Here is a 19,027-nt window from a genome sequence, read left to right on the forward strand (position 1 = left end):
TGATAGTGGTTATAGTAAGTTTTTTCTTAAATTGACCAGGGAACAAGAATTAAGAAAAAATACAGCAGCTTTTATTTACGGCAAAAAATGTGAAACTGTTGATTAGGGTAACAGAGGTTAGAGGTAGCTGTACTGTCATATGCACATCAACAGGTACTTTCACATGTAAGAAATTTTGCTAGAGAAGACCAGACTAACTCTTAACTAGCTTCCAATTTCAAGTTTTGCACAGTAGGTAAAATATCATCCAGGTTACTTATCTCTGAAACAGAATGAAAAGCAAAATGGTAAGGTGTATATACCTAGAACATTGTCAAGTTCTGCCAAAACTCTCAATTAAACTTCTCACACCCTTTAATGCTCTTGGAAAAAACTCAATTTAGCTAATCTTATGAGTAATATGACTGAATATATTCAGCCTCACATTCAGTGAAAACAAAGTATTTTCATCACTTCCTGAGGAAAGATGAAGAGAGTGAGGCAAAAGTTAGCACCTTCCCTCACATCCTCCTTGTGTTTTAACACACCAGGAGTAAACAAAACATGTGTTAGCTATTTAAAGTTTTAGGAGGAAGCATTGGCATGAAGATAATTACAACTGTTGCAAATATTACTCACCTAGAAGACAGAGCAAATCTTGAATGAGAGCTTGAAATGGTGGAAAAAACCACTCGTGTTCTTGTAGCTTCTTGATTATACTGAAATGTGCAAGTGAGACTGTCAGATAAAAGGTGCAAGGGCATTTTAAGTTCCTCTCCTTGGCTGTTTTGCCATACTGTGTTACGACTTTTCAGAAAACACTGTTACTTAGTAGTATATAAAACCATCTACACCAAGAATGTGCTCTCAAGTCCTGAAACCTGCAGCCAACAAGTGTTAGCTGTCAAAAGAGGATCTTCAATTCCACTATTTATGCTCTATATACATCCTTCCTTTCCTTCTTACATGGCACCAGGTAATTTTTGGACTGGAACATTAGTCTATGTATGCTATATATACTGCCTGGGGGTGGCTGTTATAACTGCCTCAGAAATGGAGCAAGGAATATTTTATAAGCAGCTATTCTCTAGCTAAAACTAAGAAGTACAGAAAGGTTGAGGGAGTTCGCATTGTTCACTAGGCATGTGTCTGACTTGCTGCCTGGTGCAGTTAATTTTTAGTGTGTTTGCAGAGTGCTTGCTGAATGCAAGCTCCTAGAGCCTGCTACCACATCTGTTGTCATCTGTTGAATATATAACAGGATTTGTCCAGTTCCCAAAATGTTTGTAGGCAGCTCAAGGTATACCTTCTCTTAGCAACTAACACACTTCAATAGTGCAGCTGAAACCTTGCAACACTTTCTCCTCCCCACCCACGTGCAGTATTTGCTTTGTCTCATTATGAAACACACATCCTATCAAGGGTTATTTAATCACCTTATCCACGCAAATCAACAAGGTGCTTTGGAACCTTTCAGCCTTAGTTTTTCTCTTTGCCAGCTTTATGCTTTTGAAAGTTTCAAGATTTGCTTCACGTAGGATAGAAGTAACTCCTTTACTGTCACAGCTCACTGACTTTGTAGCACATGATTAAAGTTTCTTTCAGTATCAGTCTTAGCCAGTTCTCTCAATTACTAAATCTGATGTTTGAAGAATGGTCACCAGTGGAACAGCCCCACATACCTGTGGATGTCTTGGGTCCCCAGAAGCTGCTGTACCTGCTCAGTCACGTTCTCATTAATTATGTCACACAGTTTCCCAACAGTATCCACTACCACAGTGGGTGGGGCTGAAGTGTCTGTGGAAAAACAAACACTTCATGTCTCTTATAACAGTAATAACACAAAGGTATCTTACACACAATCCAATTCTTGCAGAAGCCCAGATTTTATTTAGTTGTCACACATCTAGGCATACAAGTTCCATCATTCAGAGAAAACAAAGTGCCTATGTTCAGAAATAAACTAACATTAGCTAAGAATGGTGAATCTCAGCCCTTGGTGGCTAAAAAAACAACTTGCCAGAACTGTGTGTTTTCACTAAAGTGCAGCCTATAATGTCAGTGGAAATCAGCCAACTGAAATTAGAGAGATTATTCATTGGATTCCTGTAACACAGCAGAAGCACAGTACAGGCACTAGGCCAACACGGAACCAGCTAACAAATACTCTGTTAGCAGCCACAACTTGCTTTGGCGCTGGTTACCTGCTTTGTCTGCTGTGACTGATGGTAACAGGCTGCTTGTCCTTTTCTCCCTTAATTTCAGCAGAGCTAGGCTCGGAGAAGGCATCCTCTCAGCTCCCGTGGTTCAGGGAGACCCAAGGCCTCCCCAGCTGCTGCGCTGGCCGCAGGCAGGGGGGCTGCTTTCCCCCTCGAAAGGGGCGCAGGCGGCCTCAGCAGCCCAGGAGCCTTGCCCCCGACTGCACACCCTGCAGGTGAAAGCCAAGCCTTTCACCCAAGAGCAGCAGCTGCTGTTCTCTGAAAGTACAAACCCAAAGAGGATGGGTACTGGGAAGGAACTAAGTGTGCCTCAGTACTGGCACTTAATTTTTGACATTCAACATTTTTTTTAAGTTTATCGGTGTAAAGACAAATTTCTGAGGATTGGACATAATTACACTTGAATGAACTACTGAGTAGGAATCTACAGCAGAGGCTGAATTATTTTTTCTTAAACTTGTCATCTTTCAAGCAGGGAATGAAAGATGGTCAAGAAGAATTATGAGGCCAGCTCACAGGAAACAAAGCTTTGTGGAAAAAAAAAAAACCAAACTAAAAATTCAATTTCACATGTTATTCCTTTCTTCTGCACCCCTGGTATTTCTCCACAAGTGCTAAAGGCTTACAAATCACGGGGTTTTGCTATTTTTGCTATTTAAACTGCCAATTCACAGCAACTTATTTTTATCTTCACAGTGAAGAATATACCTAGTTTACTCATTTCTCAGCAGCTCAACATATCTTCTACAAAGAGATCAGCCTTTCACTTGTCTGTCTTCTTCCTCTGGCAATACTCTGAACAAATGCTAGGTGGTAAGTCTTTACCTAGTTCCAGGAGTTCCTGGAGATTTCTCATAGCATTGGTCATTTCCCCAAGCTTTGTGTAAACCTCATTCATTCGTGGATATATGCCATTCAGAGAATTAACATCAAACAACTTCTGGAAGTGAGAGACTATTGCAAACAGGGTTGATAAGGATGGTGTCTGGCTGTTCTACAGAAGAAGAAAAAAGGAAAAAAAAAAAAAAAGAGCAAGCAGAATGAATAACTCCTCAACATTATTGCTTAACAAAGCAAGGATTCTTTTAAACCATGAAACATCCTTAAAACTAGTCTATGAAGAGGTCTAACTTCCCATATTAAATCACAACATTTCAAATATTCTTAAATCTGAAGACATATTTTAAAGAGAGTTTTCAGACACAAATAACCAGCTAACCAGAAACACTCTTTTGAAAGCTTTCTTCTCTGTTGCTTGGTAAGTATGTTTATATATTCATAGTGCTGACTGAGAAACAGACAGAACAGGATAATACCCGAGACTACAGGGCAATGCAAATTCATCACTGGTCAAATGACTTTGATTAAAGCAGTCTTCCCCAAGGTGAATTTATCCATTATGTTAAAATAGTCTTTGATTATTGAATGTCTTCAAACAGCTACTTCTTAAACCCCGCAAGGCTTTCAAATGCACAAATCTAATCACTGTGTGAAGAATGCATTTAAGAATTCCACAGTAACTCATCATTATAAACCCCTGGTAAGAATTACCTTTCCCTTATTTTCTATTTCTTCCAAAATTGCATCTACTATGAACTGGAGATCTTCAACTCGTATGGATTCGCTGTTACCCTGTGGATCTGCAGTGTGCCAGGGCACCAGTTCCAGAGACAGTTTTCTCAAGGACCTATGCAAATCCTTTTAAAAGAAGGGAGGGGACACAACTGATTTTAGTAACTGCTTAAAGTTGTTTTTATTATAGAAATGGGCATTTTCTGTTTCTCATATGCAAAACCATTCCAGTATTGGAGACAGTAAGGTTTAAGTTTTCATGGAATTTAAGCACAGTATCTTGTTTACATTCTTTGATTCAAAACGAACACTGATAGTCTTAAAGTACTTCATAAATTATCATTTGAGTGAAATAAGAAGTGTTGGCGACACAGAGTTTGGTTTTAAACAAAATTACTTCACTTGTATTTAGATCAAAAAGTTACTGTTCTGGCAAGACAAAAGAAAAAGAATCCATCATCCTTAATGTGTGAAGTACATACACTTTGAAGCTCAAGTGTCTTCCTAGGGACTCAGCCAGTGAACAAAAACATTCAGATGATATACACAGAGGAATACCTCTGGCCTGTTGGTACACTGCACTTTTTTTCACTTTATGGTTTTAAAGTGGTATATAAATGAAGAGCAGAATTATTTTTAAAATTTAACACCAAGTCAGGCAGTAACGAAAGCTACGCACAGAAGAAAACGCTACACGCAGGGAGAGACTGAGGATGGTCAGCAGAACGAAGGAGGAATATAAAGCCAAGGACAATAACGTGTTACCTTCAGGGCCATTAGCTGATCTGCCCACATTTCTATAGTAAGAGGAAGATGCTCAAATCCACATTCCTGTCCACTGTCTTTAATATAATTTTGCACTGGCCCTTTACTGCGCCTGTATATTAATGGAGGAGCTCTTGGACTTCGCAAAATAGAATCAACATGGGACAAAACCTTCAACACCAGATAACAAATGTTATTGCTCAAATATGTATGACATTTTATAATGAAATCCCTCTCCACCACAGTCATGACTGTCTAAACATTAAAACATAAATAGCTCCAATAAGTTACTATCAATTAATTTTACAGATGCATTCAATATGTAATAGGTTCAAAGATTTTAAAATATACTAGCTAGAACATATGTAAAAATAATGCAGATATACTTCCCTTTGAGGAATATTTAACATTAATCCACTTGAGGCACTGTTACTTCACAGTTAACATTTTGCTAAGTTTTACTGTATTTGCCTTTTTTTTTTATTTCAAAGAAAAATAAAAGCCACTATCTCCTCAAGCATGTTTAAAATCGTAACATATGGATCTGTTTTGCCCAAGACCTTGAACAAATCCCCTGTCTTGAAAAGACTTCAGCTAAATCATTGATTTGATGTTTGCCAACCTAGTGTCTGCATCCTTGCTGTATTTTCAGGTAGTTTACACTAAGACAGAACAATTGAGAACAAGCCTACAGTAACTTCCAAATCCAGAGGGCTTCATATGAACACTTAAGATTCAAAACAGTTTTTGTTTATATATTGTTTCTCTCTGAAAAGCCTCAGTTTACATAGTTAAACAAAATTTATGCATTATATTTCATTGTAACAGTGCTAGTTACACACAGGTACATATAAAATTTGCATACCTGTAAGTATTGCTGGCAAACTGCCTGCAGCTGATCTACTCCTGCAATACTCACAGGTTCTTTCTTTTCTTCTATTCGTTCTCCAGTACCTCTCCCCGGAGATCTACACGCCAAGTACACACAGTGGGTTACACAAGTAGTCTTAGCAGGAGATACTACTTTTAACTTGATTAAAGAACCAGGCACATAGCAAATATACTTACACCTACAAAGTAAAATCTCCATTTTATGATGCCTGCCAACACAGTTTCATCAAACTGCGCTACCTGAAGAATGTAATACATAATGTAAATATCATTAATTTATCTCAAGCCTCCAGGCTGAGGTTATTCCAGATTGCATGCTAATTTAGAAGAGACACCACCAGATGTACAGCTGTTCTGTTACCAGAGGTTCTACTGCAGCTGAAGGCTTAAAATACAGAATTTTACTTAAAAGGGTCAAATTCCATGCTCACAGTCTTTATGTGCTTCTGCTTGAACATTTCCTGGCTTACTATATATAGCTTCCTACCCTTCTTGTCAAATCCAAAATGACTTTTTTCTAAACCATACCCACTGCATTGGAGAAAAGATCATTTAAATATACATGATTTAAAATGTTCAGTTCTTCATTTTACAAGTTTAAGTGATGTCTTTTTCAGGCTACAAAATATTTAGCATTCAATATACACATGCACAAATGAGTAAGTGAAATGACAGATAAAAACACTTCATCAATACTGGATCTCTGATACTTTCAATGTATTTTCTTAGCAATCCATCAGAAAAAAACTGAGTCAATTTCAAAGAACAGTATGGACATAACTTCAGTAACTGCAACATTTTGCCAACTCCTACTTTCTCATTCATAATCCATCATGTAACTTGCTTTGCTGCTTCCATGAGCTATAAACACCACAGTTTGGTCCTGCCCCTGCCCCTATTGCCCTCAACTGCACTCAAATCAAATCCAGAGAGACAAAATGGAATAAGGAGACACACTACTCTGCCCCCCATTTGGAGACCATGCCATAATCTCAGAGATTCACAAGGTGTCTCTGGAGATACAGTAGCATCTGCCAGCCATGACCAGCCTCTGAGGAACAGTGTTAAGGTACATGCTTTATAAGCTACTATCTACACTACAGGTTGCAGAGTATCTTTGCCTTAAGTAGTTCAGAGGATTCACAACAGTTACTGAGGAAATATACTTACTGGATAGTTTTCTTTAAAGTTTTCTCTAGTTTCTTCACTTGGTGCTTGTAAAGTTTTAATTCCTGTGCAGTTGGTCTGTTAGAAGGAAAAAGTACCATATTATACGTCTTGCATTCAGAAGGTACCTATAAAACTCAGCTAAGCAAAAAAGTAAGAAAGCTTTGCCAGTGCCACAATGTCATTCTGGAAATTAAATTCTGCAATATTTCTATGTGGCCACAGCAAAATAACCATTAGCAGTTGTTATTAACAGTGTAGGGAAGGAAGGCTGACTGCTGCTGCCCTATCTTACTTCTATGGATCACTTTTAAAAGGCAGATTTCATACTGTACTTTTACAATTGCTGGTGCCTTCAGTTTCTTTCTTTGTAAGGCAAAGTCTGCCGTAGTGCCCTTACAAACAAGGATACTTATCCTTTCTCACCTTATTTCCAAATCTTTCTTGAGGTTTATATTTTCAAGAAAAAGCTGTTCATTCATGGCTTTTGTTTCAATGAGTTGTTTCTGGAAAGACTGCAACACAGACTCTGTTATTTCTTTTATTTCACTCGCTCCATAATCAACAAGCTTGAACACTTTCAAGTATGCATGTGTTAAGAAGGGTTCCCATTTGCCTATAGAGCAAGACAGCATGGGTGAGGAATTAGTCGACTAAGATCAAGAGCCTGGTGCATTAGACCACAACTGGAGAACCTGTGATTAAGGAGGTCTGCACAGTCCCCAGCAAAGACGACTCACAACATAGTACTGAATCTTTGTATAAAAGACAGTGAACCCCACCCAGAGAGTTTAGATGTTAAGAAGACATGATAAGAACAAGGGGATAGAAATAAAAAACACATCTATGTTTCTACATGGCTCTTGAAGGGTTACCATTTAGAGATCTGCACTGACTTATTCTTAGCAGTTCCATACCGTGAGCAGTGCTCTATAATTAGGAGTAGCATCTAGATTTAAGAATTCTTCCTTGCTTTTTACTTCTCTCTGTACCTGGTCTTCATCTTTTTGATATTGCCTATTAAGAAAAATAAATTCTTTTAGCTTACTGTAATTTGATTACCTCAAAGATCTAAGTTGGTTTAGTTAGCAGTTATGTATGATAATAATGTTTCCATAAACTGCAAAGTAAATAGAATATAAATTCTGCTCTAAGATCCATTGCTTTTTATTATTTCTGGGCAGCTTTTTCATATACTAATTCAATGCACTTATTCCTCCAGAGAATAAGTACAAGCAAACCCCATCTCAATTTTCGAGATAATAATCTCAATTTATAGGAATGTCTCAGGTATCTGCTTCTTGCTTTGTATCATGTAGGCACTGTGATACAGCTGAAAACCTGGTATTCCTTTTTAGGGGGATCAGTTGACTGAGTACAGCTAATACAGTAATTCTGCCTGACTGACAGTTATTCCCTAGATGAATCCAAGCTTTCATGACCATTACAATCTTTTGCTGTTTCTTACATGCTAGCAATGTCTGGAACACAGAATATTACCATTATAAAATTTAAGAACAGTAAGAAGTAAGAAAATTTTTAACAGTGGAACCATAAGGCATTAGACAAAACCTACCTTAGCTCCTTTTTCATTTGACTAATTTCAGATTCATAATAATCAATTAAACAAAGGAACCTGAAGAAAAGAAAAACGGTATTTTGAATTTCAGATATTCTCCAAAAAATCATGCCTGAAAGATACTGTGACCAACCAGTAGGAACAGGCCAGCTTACAGAACTGCACTGCACTTCTAGAAGTGACTGCTTCAAACAGTGGGTTTTCTCTCATATCAAACAGGGTCACAGTTTTCCAAAATAGAAAAGTAGAGACATTAACTGTACTCGTCTAAAAGTGCCAAAATTATTCAAGAGGAGGAAAAAAAGCTAAATCCTCCTGACAGCCTCATCTTGTGGCTACATTTACCCAGCAAGGTTAACAGTGAGGCACCGTCCTGAGTGCTAGGGCTCAGTGACCACTGCGGAAGGTAGTGAGTGCAGGTCCCACAGAGCCCGACAACACCCGTCTCCAAAGAAACTAAACGTGCTTTCAAAGTAAGTGGTTGCAAAAAATAGAGACACAAAAAACTGCCTTTCCTCTTGAGCACTCTGAGACTGTCTGTTTTGGAGACAGATGAGAAAACACAGGGAACCAAATTCAGCGACCCTTCCTCCCACAAAGTGAGGGCATGAGAAAAGGGCTGCACACACACAATCACTTTTAAATGCTTCCCAGGTAAACACTGCTCGCCAGGCCTAGAAAACCAGCTGATATTGGCACAATAAAGTGATGGTTACCTGAGGCCCAAGAGAATTGGCAAATCTCTGACTATAGGAGAACTACGGAGATCTTACCGCAAGAGACACTGGCTTGGAATACTTTCAGAACTTTCCTTGAAGTATGTGGGAAGCCTTACAGCAAGCCTGCAGTCAGCAGCTGCAAAGACCACTTTCCAAAACTGGAAGAGATTTTTGAGGAGAGTGTGGTGCTTGTGTTTTAGTTTGGTTGTTTTTTTAATGTACATTCTAAAATGTTAGAACCCCAGAATGAGATCACCTTAGCAGACACTGCAGTTCCAGATGAGAGTGAATCATTCCCTTCTCTTTGCTGACACCTAGTGTATACAGTGGCTGACTATTTGTTAATTTCTGACATGGATTTACCCACATCGCATTTTTTATACAAGAAAAAACTACTGCACTCATGTACCTACACAAGAATTCCTATTTCAGCTTGCGCTCCAGCTTTTTTTTTTCCCCATATAAATATTACGAACAATTACTTTAAAATCTATTTCATTTAACGTTACAGGCCATTCACCAATATAAGAAAATTGCTTACTGCTGATCTAGAAGAGACTTGGGAGCTCTTTTGCAAAACCGACAAAACATTTTGTTTTGAGTGGCAACACGCTGTTGCTCTTCCATCCCAACTTTGCACAGCTCCTTCTGTAAACGGACAATAATCTCTTCTTGTTCCTGTAGCTTCTCCTGCTGCTGTTGATATTTTGCCTGTGAACAGACAATGGGAGCATTATGAAATTATTCTAACCCACAACCTGGAGGTTATACTATATATGCCCAAGTAGGCACTTAGTCCCAAAGAGGCATAGTACTTAGCCATATTGAAGAAGCAGTGGAAGAAGGATATAGATATTTTTCCAAGTTATTGCTAAAAAATTCTGTATAGATTGAAAAATCTTAGCTACAGACAGTATATTATCTCTACGACCCAACACTCATGTTTATTTTGATCAATGTAAATAATTTTGGAACTTTTAAAAAAAAGTCAAAAGTTTGAATCCTCAGACAGCACTGTCTGAATTACCTGTGAAACCTGTTGATCTTTTTGAAGTTCTTTGACTTGATTCTGTTGCTGGCAAACTTTGGCTATCGTCTCGTCTTCCAGCTGACAAATTTTGGACTTAATGTTTTTTACCACATTTTCTAAATCATTAGCGCGTTGCTCTTGTCGAGATGCCCTACCTCGTTCCTGTCGTATCTCATCTCTGAAAAAAACAAACAAAACTCCTTGATATAAATTAAACTCATTTCACTAAAGACAGTGAAGGAAGCACAGGCCTGACAACATTATCTGTTGATGCTCAGTAATAGCCTATGGCAGCAGGCATGGGAAATAGCAGCAGATGAAATAACAGAAGAGTTCAAAAGGAACTAAGGCCAACATTGCTGCATATTCGACAATAATCTCAGGAAAAAGGTCTTAGCCTTTTGGTGTGACAAGAGCTCCACCTGGGAGGAGATGGACACTGATAGCACCTTTGCTTTACATTACCAGGTAAGTTCCTTCCACTGCATCTTACCTAAGATGACGATTAGCCTCCATAAGCCCCTGCATCATTTTCTGCTGTCGGTCAGCATCTTCCACCAGCGTTTTTAATGCAAGTCTTATTCCTAGAGAAGACTGACTGTCTAAGACAATCATATCTGGACACACATAAAATAAGCAAAGTCATAACGAAAGGCTTTTAATAGCTGAAGAAGATCGCATCTCTGATACCACCTGGAAGTCATGATGGCTTTAGAGATGGCTTATGAACTTAGGCTTACTATTTCCAAATACAAAAACTTGTAAAACTAGTATTTTCTTACCTGATGTATTTCTGCAGCTCTGGGGAGCAGTAAAACTCACCGGTTTCAACCCATGACGCATTAATAGCTTGTTTAAGTTTTCCCATTCCGCCTTCTCCTGCTGCAGTTGGGAGAAGGGGAAGACAGAAACTTGAGTTCTCAAGATCAGCTCACAGTTTCCTGCCCTTCCTGCTGTGCAGGCAGTTGAGGATACTAAATGCCCCCAAATAAAACCAAACAAACCCCAAACCCCCAGGAATCTCCAGACACTACAGGAGGACTTGTGAGACTTTGTAATAGGAACTGCAAAAAATATTGGGAAAAAGTGTACTTAACAATATACGGAATACTCAGTTTTTATGATCACTATTAGAAGGAGAAATACATGCAATGAGTAAAATTTACCTTTTTAAAGAACCCAGACAACCAGCCCTCGGGTAGTTCCAACACCCCGGGGGTGCAGTGTACCTCTACCCGCTACCCCAGCCCCAAGAGAAGCCCTTCAGAGGACACAGGTGCCTGCTCTGGGGCTTTACTGTTTGATCTGTTTTCTTTTTGTTCTGTTTTTAACTACCAAGCAAGCACAACAGCCACCTCAGGTCCACCCCGGTACCTCTGTCATGGCGAGGGCTGCCCGCTCTCGAACCGCCGGCGAAGGGGGCCGGGCCCCGCACCGCCGCCGCCCGCAGACTGCCGCCGGGACGCACAAGAAGAAGGAGGAGGAGGAGGAGGAGGAGTCGGTTTACCAGAACGCGGAGAGTCGGCAGGTCCCGGTCAGCGGCGGGGCACAGCCTGGGACGGGGCTGCCCGCGGCGGGAAGAGGGCGGCGGGCGGGCCGCTACCCGCCGCCCGCGCTGAGGAGAGGGAGGGAGAGAGGAAGGGAAGAACGGAGCTCGCGGGGCGGCGCTGGCCGCACGCCGCCATTTTGAGGCGCGGAAAGCCGAGTGGGAGGAGACCCCCGCGGAGGTAGGAGTGGGGCCGGGAGCGGGACTGAGGTCGTTTGATGGATGGCCCACCCGCGGAGGTCTTACTTTTCCTCAGGCGCCTGGGAGCTGCTCTCCCTTCCCGTCCCAGGGGCGCCCCGACATCGCTTTGGTGGGATGGCCGGGCCCGCTCAGGCTGAGGGAGCGTCCCGCCGGGCTCCTTGGAGACCGCCTGGCTGTTGGTGGAGGAAGAGGAGGAGGAGGGGGGAGCAGACCGCACCTACGGCGGCGTGTGCTTCTGCTTTTGCTGCCGCGGGCCCGGCCCGGAGGAGGGTGGGACGTGCCGGGGAACCGCGGCGGGCGCCGCCGGGCCAGCCGGGCGGGGGTCGGCGGTTTGAGGCGTGGGCAAGCGCGGCCCGGAGAGGAGTCGCCGATTCTCACTGGCTGTGGAGGATCGCGGCGATCATCAATAAGCCCTTTGAGGAGGATTTAGAAGGGTTGCTGGCAAGACTTTTTTTTAAAAAAAAAAACAAAACAAAACAAACTCTTTACTGGCAAGTAAACGTGGGTGGTGGGGAGAAATTTGCCGTCTCTGGAGTCCACTTTCTAGCACGCCTTCCTCCCGCTGTCTGCTACCAGGTATGGATTAGGTGGATGCAGAGCGGTAAGCCTATCCTATTCTTTTATAACAAGTCCTTACGTATAAAGAAGTAAATATCAGTTTGAGCTGTTGACTTGGTTAACAGAAAAATGCAATGGAACGAGACGGTCTGTGGTTAGTAAAAATCCGTTTCCTTGGGTTTGTGCCAGTGAGTGAATGCCTGAGGCTGTGGCTGGCATTTTCTACTCGTGTAGTAGTGTATGGCTTTCCCTTCAGACTCTGATGGTACGGACTGTTCTGCAGAAAACATAAAGCTGGCATAGAGTTTGGGTTCAGGTTTGATTAAAAGGAAATCGTGTGTTCTGTGGTGTTTCCTAACCCTTTCAGCATTGATCCTAATTTATCTTCTAAAACTCATGCAGCAGGGTTGCGTACTGCCGGGGTGATGCGGTGTCTGTGGGTGGCCTGTAGGCACGTTCCAGGTGCCACCTCTTCTGGCATTTATTTTTGTGCCCACGGCCACTTCTCATGTTGGTTAGCTGGCCGGGACAAGCGTGGGTCTGTCCTGAGCCTCTGGTGCCCACTACTTTGAGGGGAAAGTGCAGAAATGCACCCTGCCTGACCACCGTGGGCCAGGGGATGTGAGCTTTCACAGAAATCAACTTCTAACTTTAGGAACAACCAGAACAATCTCCTCGGCATTTATTAGGTGGTGTAGGCTGCTCACTACTGTGAGAATTAAATCCTTAGATCCTTAAAATGGTTTCACTGTTTTTAAAACTTATTTTTCAGCTTATGAATAGAAATGTGTGTAATTAATGACAAAACCATGGACAGTAATACAGCAGTGTACTTGAACTTGTTTTAAAATAAAAACTTAAGACAGCGAAGGTTTGATTTTTAAATGCACATTCCTCTGTTATGCTGAAGAGAGAACCTAGAATTTACAACTTTAATTTTAATTAGTTTTTCACTGTAAAGTATAATTTATCAAAAATTCACTTACTTGCACTCACTTAAATTATGCTTATTGACATGTACAGACAGTGCATATAGCTCAATAAATTCATTTGTTTAGTGAAAATAATGAATTAAGTCATCAGTGTTGTAAACCAGTCATAATCAAAAAACCCCCTAAGTAAGAAGCACATGTGATTTATTTGTGGTTCACACAGACTGTATGACTGAATTGCCAGGTCAAATTGCTAATAATGTTGGAAACTGCTACAGTGGATTAGAAAAATTAGTAGGTTAAAATTGTTGCCTGTGCTATTTTACTTGCCCTGAGGTGGCAACCGTCCCTAATTTGTTACGGTTTATGACTGAGATGGGCAGCTCTGGATTTGGTTCCTGCTTTGGTCAAGTTGTCAGTTTCTAAGATTTTGCTCACAAATTAGGTAAATCATTTTTCCATCAAATAACTGACAAAGTTATGATGTGCTAATAAAGTTAGGACAAATTGCACTTAGTAGTTTTGTAAAATAATGCTGAAATTTACCTTTCTGTCTAAGATGAAAAATTATGTTTGTATTTCATCATATATACAGCAGTGCATGATACTTCATGACACTTCTTAAAATGTTGTTTATCTTAAATGGAGAAAATGAGGAAAATTTAGGTCTCAACAATTTTATGCTGCTATTCTAGTTTTCTTTTTTTCTTGCTGCTAGTTGGATTAAAAGCTGTTTTGGTTACTATGGCATCTCGTGAGGAGATTATTGTCTGTGAAGATGAAGTAAGGTAAAAAATCAAAACTGTGGTATGAGCAGATTTGGAAAGATATCCACAGTTGCAATGATCACTTATGACTGGATCTAAACTTTAAAAATTACTTAAATAAGAGGATATCTTGCCAGGTCTCCTCCCCTATGGGTGTTTGTGTGTGGAGAGTTGCATTTCTGAATTATGTAGGTAATGTTTGCGAGAGAGATTACAGACTAATCTGTTAAAACTGGTAATAGTTAAACTGGTCATCCTGACTGTTTTTCAAGTTTAAAAGGCAGAAACACGTTCTCAGAGACCAGTCAAAATACCATATTTTTGTGCCTGCCAAGAAATTGTAGAACTGTCCAGGAGCAGTATAGTTTTGTAACTGTACTATCACCTGAAATAGAGGTTTTAGAGGTTAGATGGATATATATGTCTTTGTGTGGTGTTTGTCAGAGTGAGTCTGTTTAACAGTCCGTCTATATTTTGTGATATTTTGTCATATTTGAATGTTTGAAAACCATGAAAATATAAGCAGTTCTGTAAGGTTATTCTTTCAAGTCTCATTTTTCATTTGTAAAAAGCGACTTGCCCTGAAGCAGTAAAGCTTTGAACTATAGATATCAGTAATTGAACTCTTTCGACAACAATTAATTTACTTTGTTGGTGTTTCCATAGGTCTCAGTACAGCCACTTGGAGAAGATGACAGATTTGGTGGCTGTGTGGGAAGTAGCTTTAAGTGATGGTGTTCATAAGATTGAATTTGAACATGGGACCACTTCAGGAAAACGTGTTGTCTATGTTGATGGAAAGGTGAAATTGCTATGTGCTCAAAATTCACTATGATACAGATTATATAAGTGCACTTCCATGCAACAAGCATCAGAACAAACAAAAGACTAATAAATGCAAGTGAGGTATATTCAGTTGATTAACTTTACCTAATTTAATGAATTGTATCATTCTTTTTTTCAGTTACAGTTGAGGTGTGAGTATTCATGAAGTGCTTTGCTGTCCTTGGGCAGAGGTCTAGACATACTGAATACTGTGTATTCATTCATTCTGAAATGATAGTTACGTACTGAGCTGTTTCCTGAGTTCTAGTGCAATTTTTTTTTATACTAAAACATGCACTCAGGTTGATCAATTAATAGCCATTGTCTTTGTTTTATTCTACAGGAAGAAATAAGAAAAGAATGGATGTTTAAATTAGTAGGTAAAGAAACATTCACTGTTGGAGCAGCCAAAACAAAAGCTACTATTAACATTGATGCAGTCAGTGGGTTTGCATATGAATATACCTTGGACATCAATGGAAAGAGCCTCAAGAAGTATATGGAGAACAGGTCAAAAACAACCAATACTTGGGTATTGAGCTTGGGTGGTACAGACTATAGAGTTGTTCTAGGTAAGTAAACATTGAGTGACTTCTTGTTGCTGCCTTTGAATAAACTTGCATGTGTTTAATAACTTGCAATTAAGAGAAAGGACGGTTCAGTGGCTAGCACTGTTGCAGTGTAAAATCCTGGATGGTCTGAAAATTTGGAATCAGATATCAAAGACAGTCTGAAAAATAATGGTCTTGGCACACCTGTGTGAACCTGCTGTCAGTGTTCTGTTCTACAGCAGCATGGTCTAGATTTAAAAAAAGAAAAAAAATAAATAAAAAGGTTGGAAGGAGTTACGGTTTCTGTATCCATAGACCTGCCCTAGCTTAGACAGTCCTCCAGGTGAAGCATGTTATAGAAGTGCTGTCTGCGTTGTGATCAAACCTGCTCTGTGTGTGTAAGTTTGTTATCCAGGTAACCAGGCTTTCCTTCCAAAAATCATAAGCCAAAGTCAAGGAGTCTTTAACTGAAGAAGTGAGACGATGTTATTCCACCTTTTTGATAGATTAATCAGCATCCTTTTTTTTCTGCACCACTTCTTAACTACAAATTTAATCTAAAAACTTCGGATAATGTTTTTTCACTTTCTTAATAGTAAGGCAATACGTTTCTTTCCCTCTGCCCTCCTTTCCCGAATACAATACAAACAGATGGGAGGAAGGGATCCCCTGTGAAATATCTGTGGCATCTAGTGGGAAAACTTCCACTTAGGTGTTGCTGTATGGTTAGACCTGGAGAAGAGTTCTTGGGCTATGATTTCTTCTTAAGCCTCAGGACAGAATGAGCTGCCCTAAGATGAAGGGGAGCAGGGAAGAAAGACAATTTTAATGCCAGAAACAGATTAGTCTCCCCAGAGATTTTTATCTTCCTCTGTTTACTTAAAAGGCAAGCAGTATTTTTTCTACTGATGTCCTGTGGATGACAGTGTTAGTATGTGAATTCTAGAGCAAAGTAATTTAAGAAAGATATGTTGAGAGAAGTAAAAGAATATTCTGTTTCAAATGAAAAAAATCTAAGATTGATATTTAAAGTGGTACTTGGGTTTTCAAGGAGACTTTAAGAATACAAATGGTTTGATGGATGTTAAATAATGCTGCTTTTGAATTAAACTGACCTGGAAGAAATGCTAGAGCTTCACTGAATAAAGCGCACTCACATAATTAGCAGAAATTACTTCATTTTTCTGTCTTCAAGTTTTTCAGTTTAAGGATGTCAGAATCTCTCTGACAATATTCAGAACAATGCAGTGTTAATAGCCAGGGCTATTAACAGAGAGGTGAAAATCAGTATTCATGGCAAAAGTTGTTTGCCTATTGATGACAGCCTCTCATCTCTCCAATGTAAGAACAAACCCTGTAGCCCAGGTATAATGGCTAATTAGGAACTTCTTTTGAGAATTGAAAGTAAAATTCAGCAGTAAATTTGTAAAATTCCTAGATCTTCTTGTCTGTAGGGGGACAAAAATATCTTGTTCTTTCTACTTTTTGTTATCTTTTTCCTTCCCAGAAAAGGACACTATGGATGTGTGGTGCAACGGTCAAAAAATGGAAACAGCGGTACGTGATCATTTCCAAAGGCTTTTCATGGGCTATGGCTGGAGAACCAAAGCTTAGTGGAAGAAGCCACTGAGGGGCACGTTACCTCCCTTTGCCACAGAGTATGAGCATACACCTGGACAGCCAGTGCACTATTAGTCTGTTCCCAATATCCTTCACTGTATAACTGACAATATTTCAGTTAGGATGCCATACAAACATCTGTCTATTGAAGGATAAACAGTGTTTTTGTTGATACTTTTTAGACAAGCAAAAGAAATCTGGGTCTGTTGCCCAGGATTTTTGGGGGGAAAACTTTCAGGGGAGTGGGAGGGACTTGAATTTGATGCAGAGCATAGAGCCACCTCACCCAAACCTGCCTGTGTTAGTGGTGACTGAACACAGGTCTGTTATGCCTCGATTTTTTTTTTTTTTTTTTTTTTTTTTTTCCCCGTCTAGAGATGATCCCTGACACTTTGGGCTTAAGAGTCTCATTGGAACCAATCAGATCTTTTGTCTTTTTGTCACATCTACATTAATTTTTAGAGTAGGTTGACAGCTAGAAGGCTTAATCTATTTGGTGACTTTTTATATTATGACAGCTTTCAATATTCATACTATGTAGGCTTCCTCATCCTTGAAGGATGTGCTTTCTCACCGGAGTGTTGTCACTGGGATTACTACTGCTACAAGTAATCCCCTGGATGAATACAAATTGCAAAATCAACAGTTTTGCTATACTTGAGAATAGGATTAAAAGATTCACCAAATATTTCTTTCGTAATCAGTGGAAGAAGCATCCTCTCTCAGTGAATCAGAACTTCGGCTCTTGATGGTTCTCAGCCTTTTCTGTAATGTAATAAATGCACTAGGAGATAGATATTCTTGCAAGCTACAATTACAGGTTTAGTTGTCAAACAGTGCCTGCGTTAGAGCAGCACACAGATTTTTCTACTCTCCCAAAGATGACAAAAACACAGATGTGTGTGACAAAAGCCCTAACAGGGAATTGGGTAACTGCAGCAGGAGCTGTGTCTCCAAAACAGAGCAGTTGCACTCGGTTCAGGGATCGCTTTGTCCTGCTGGAGAAAGCACTGCTAAATACTACACATTCTACTGCCACTTCAGTTTGTGTGGCACTTACTGGCTGTACTGCACAACTCGGAAGGAAACTGGCTTTTCTGTTGTTTTACTGACAGATATCAATGACATTAATTCATAAACTCCAACTTTACTATTTCTGATTATGTGAAATTTTGATTGTCATCTAGTACCCACAAATCTTCTGGATGCCGTGACAAAGCCCAAGGTGAGATGCTGCAGCTTTGTGCAGCATTTGTGCTGTACCTGTTGCAGGTACCTACGGCTGCTCTAATTGTGGGAACTACAAAGGATCTTGACCTTGGCACTCAAGCCTTTATTTTACTAAAATAGCAGATGTCTGGTTTTATTCTTGTCTCCTTTCTCCCAGGGTGAATTTGTAGAAGATGGGACTGAAACTCACTTCAGTATTGATGATCACAGCTGTTGCATTAAGGCTGTCAGTAGTGGAAAACGAAAGGAAGGAATTCTTCATACCCTTATTGTGGATGACAGAGAAATCCCAGAGGCTGTGGAGTAGCCTCTAGTTAACTGATTCTTGTAGGACTAAGATCAGGAATTTTCAATTACTGTGGTAATTATTTCAGTATGGACTACTTGGTACATCTAGTTTGTGCTGGGTTTATTTACTAGTTTCTGTATACGAAATTATTCTTTTTGAGGACCAGATAAAAATAATTATATACAACCTCTTACATTACCAGTTTTTAAAAAACTATATACACATAGAATATATATTATATCGCTAAGTGTGGAGAATACTGGTGAACGTAAGTAAAAATTATATACTAGAAAAAATTCCGCTATAATAAAATGGAAGATAAATATTCAGTAGGACTGAATCCTTAAAAACTGTGGGTGTATGTGGAGGGAGGAGGAAGCATGTGCTGAGCATTTGAGTAAGCTGTTAAAGTTTTCACAGTAATTACTTTTTTCTATTAAACTCGCTACCAACATTTTTCAGATGTAGTTAATAAGAGTTATAAAGTTAATAAAAAGGTTATTAATAAAATACATTGTTACCAGTACTTGTGTAACAGTATTAAAATAATACTGCAATATGAAAACTGTTCTTTATTTTGAGTAGGA

General features: G+C 39.7%; 2 protein-coding genes across 11 annotated transcripts; one reads left to right on the forward strand and one right to left on the reverse strand.

The window, feature by feature from the left end:
* Nucleotides 1–49: 49 nt before the first annotated feature.
* On the reverse strand, nt 50–11,402 carry CEP70 (centrosomal protein 70). 6 transcript variants are annotated; one of them, XM_033003421.1, is made up of 16 exons: nt 11,296–11,402; nt 10,704–10,803; nt 10,415–10,538; nt 9,919–10,099; nt 9,433–9,602; nt 8,170–8,229; nt 7,511–7,610; nt 7,020–7,108; nt 6,597–6,671; nt 5,401–5,503; nt 4,536–4,706; nt 3,750–3,896; nt 3,024–3,192; nt 1,662–1,776; nt 619–698; nt 50–262 (listed from the first exon to the last, which is right to left on the reverse strand). In XM_033003421.1, exons 1-16 carry the CDS (start codon nt 11,302–11,304, stop codon nt 201–203), a joined length of 1,755 nt encoding a protein of 584 aa, XP_032859312.1. In that variant the 5' UTR covers nt 11,305–11,402; the 3' UTR covers nt 50–200. The 6 variants fall into 6 exon arrangements, with proteins under 6 accessions (XP_032859312.1, XP_032859311.1, XP_032859314.1 ...); XM_033003420.1 differs by having other exon boundaries at nt 10,704–10,809; nt 11,296–11,370; XM_033003423.2 differs by having other exon boundaries at nt 10,744–10,803; nt 11,296–11,311.
* FAIM (Fas apoptotic inhibitory molecule) lies at nt 11,381–18,769 on the forward strand. 5 transcript variants are annotated; one of them, XM_042784195.1, is made up of 6 exons: nt 11,621–11,648; nt 13,877–13,946; nt 14,592–14,727; nt 15,094–15,322; nt 16,809–16,858; nt 18,309–18,769. In XM_042784195.1, the coding sequence occupies exons 2-6, from the start codon at nt 13,903–13,905 to the stop codon at nt 18,456–18,458; spliced, it is 609 nt and encodes a 202-aa protein (XP_042640129.1). In that variant the 5' UTR covers nt 11,621–11,648; nt 13,877–13,902; the 3' UTR covers nt 18,459–18,769. The 5 variants fall into 5 exon arrangements, with proteins under 5 accessions (XP_032859324.1, XP_042640130.1, XP_042640129.1 ...); XM_033003433.2 differs by lacking the exons at nt 11,621–11,648; nt 13,877–13,946 and adding an exon at nt 11,381–11,455; XM_042784196.1 differs by lacking the exon at nt 13,877–13,946 and having other exon boundaries at nt 11,467–11,648.
* The last annotated feature ends 258 nt before the right edge of the window (nt 18,770–19,027 follow it).

The sequence above is a fragment of the Tyto alba genome, unplaced genomic scaffold (genome assembly GCF_018691265.1).
Source record: "Tyto alba isolate M040663 unplaced genomic scaffold, T.alba_DEE_v4.0 Super-Scaffold_7, whole genome shotgun sequence".
Taxonomy (NCBI): domain Eukaryota; kingdom Metazoa; phylum Chordata; class Aves; order Strigiformes; family Tytonidae; genus Tyto; species Tyto alba.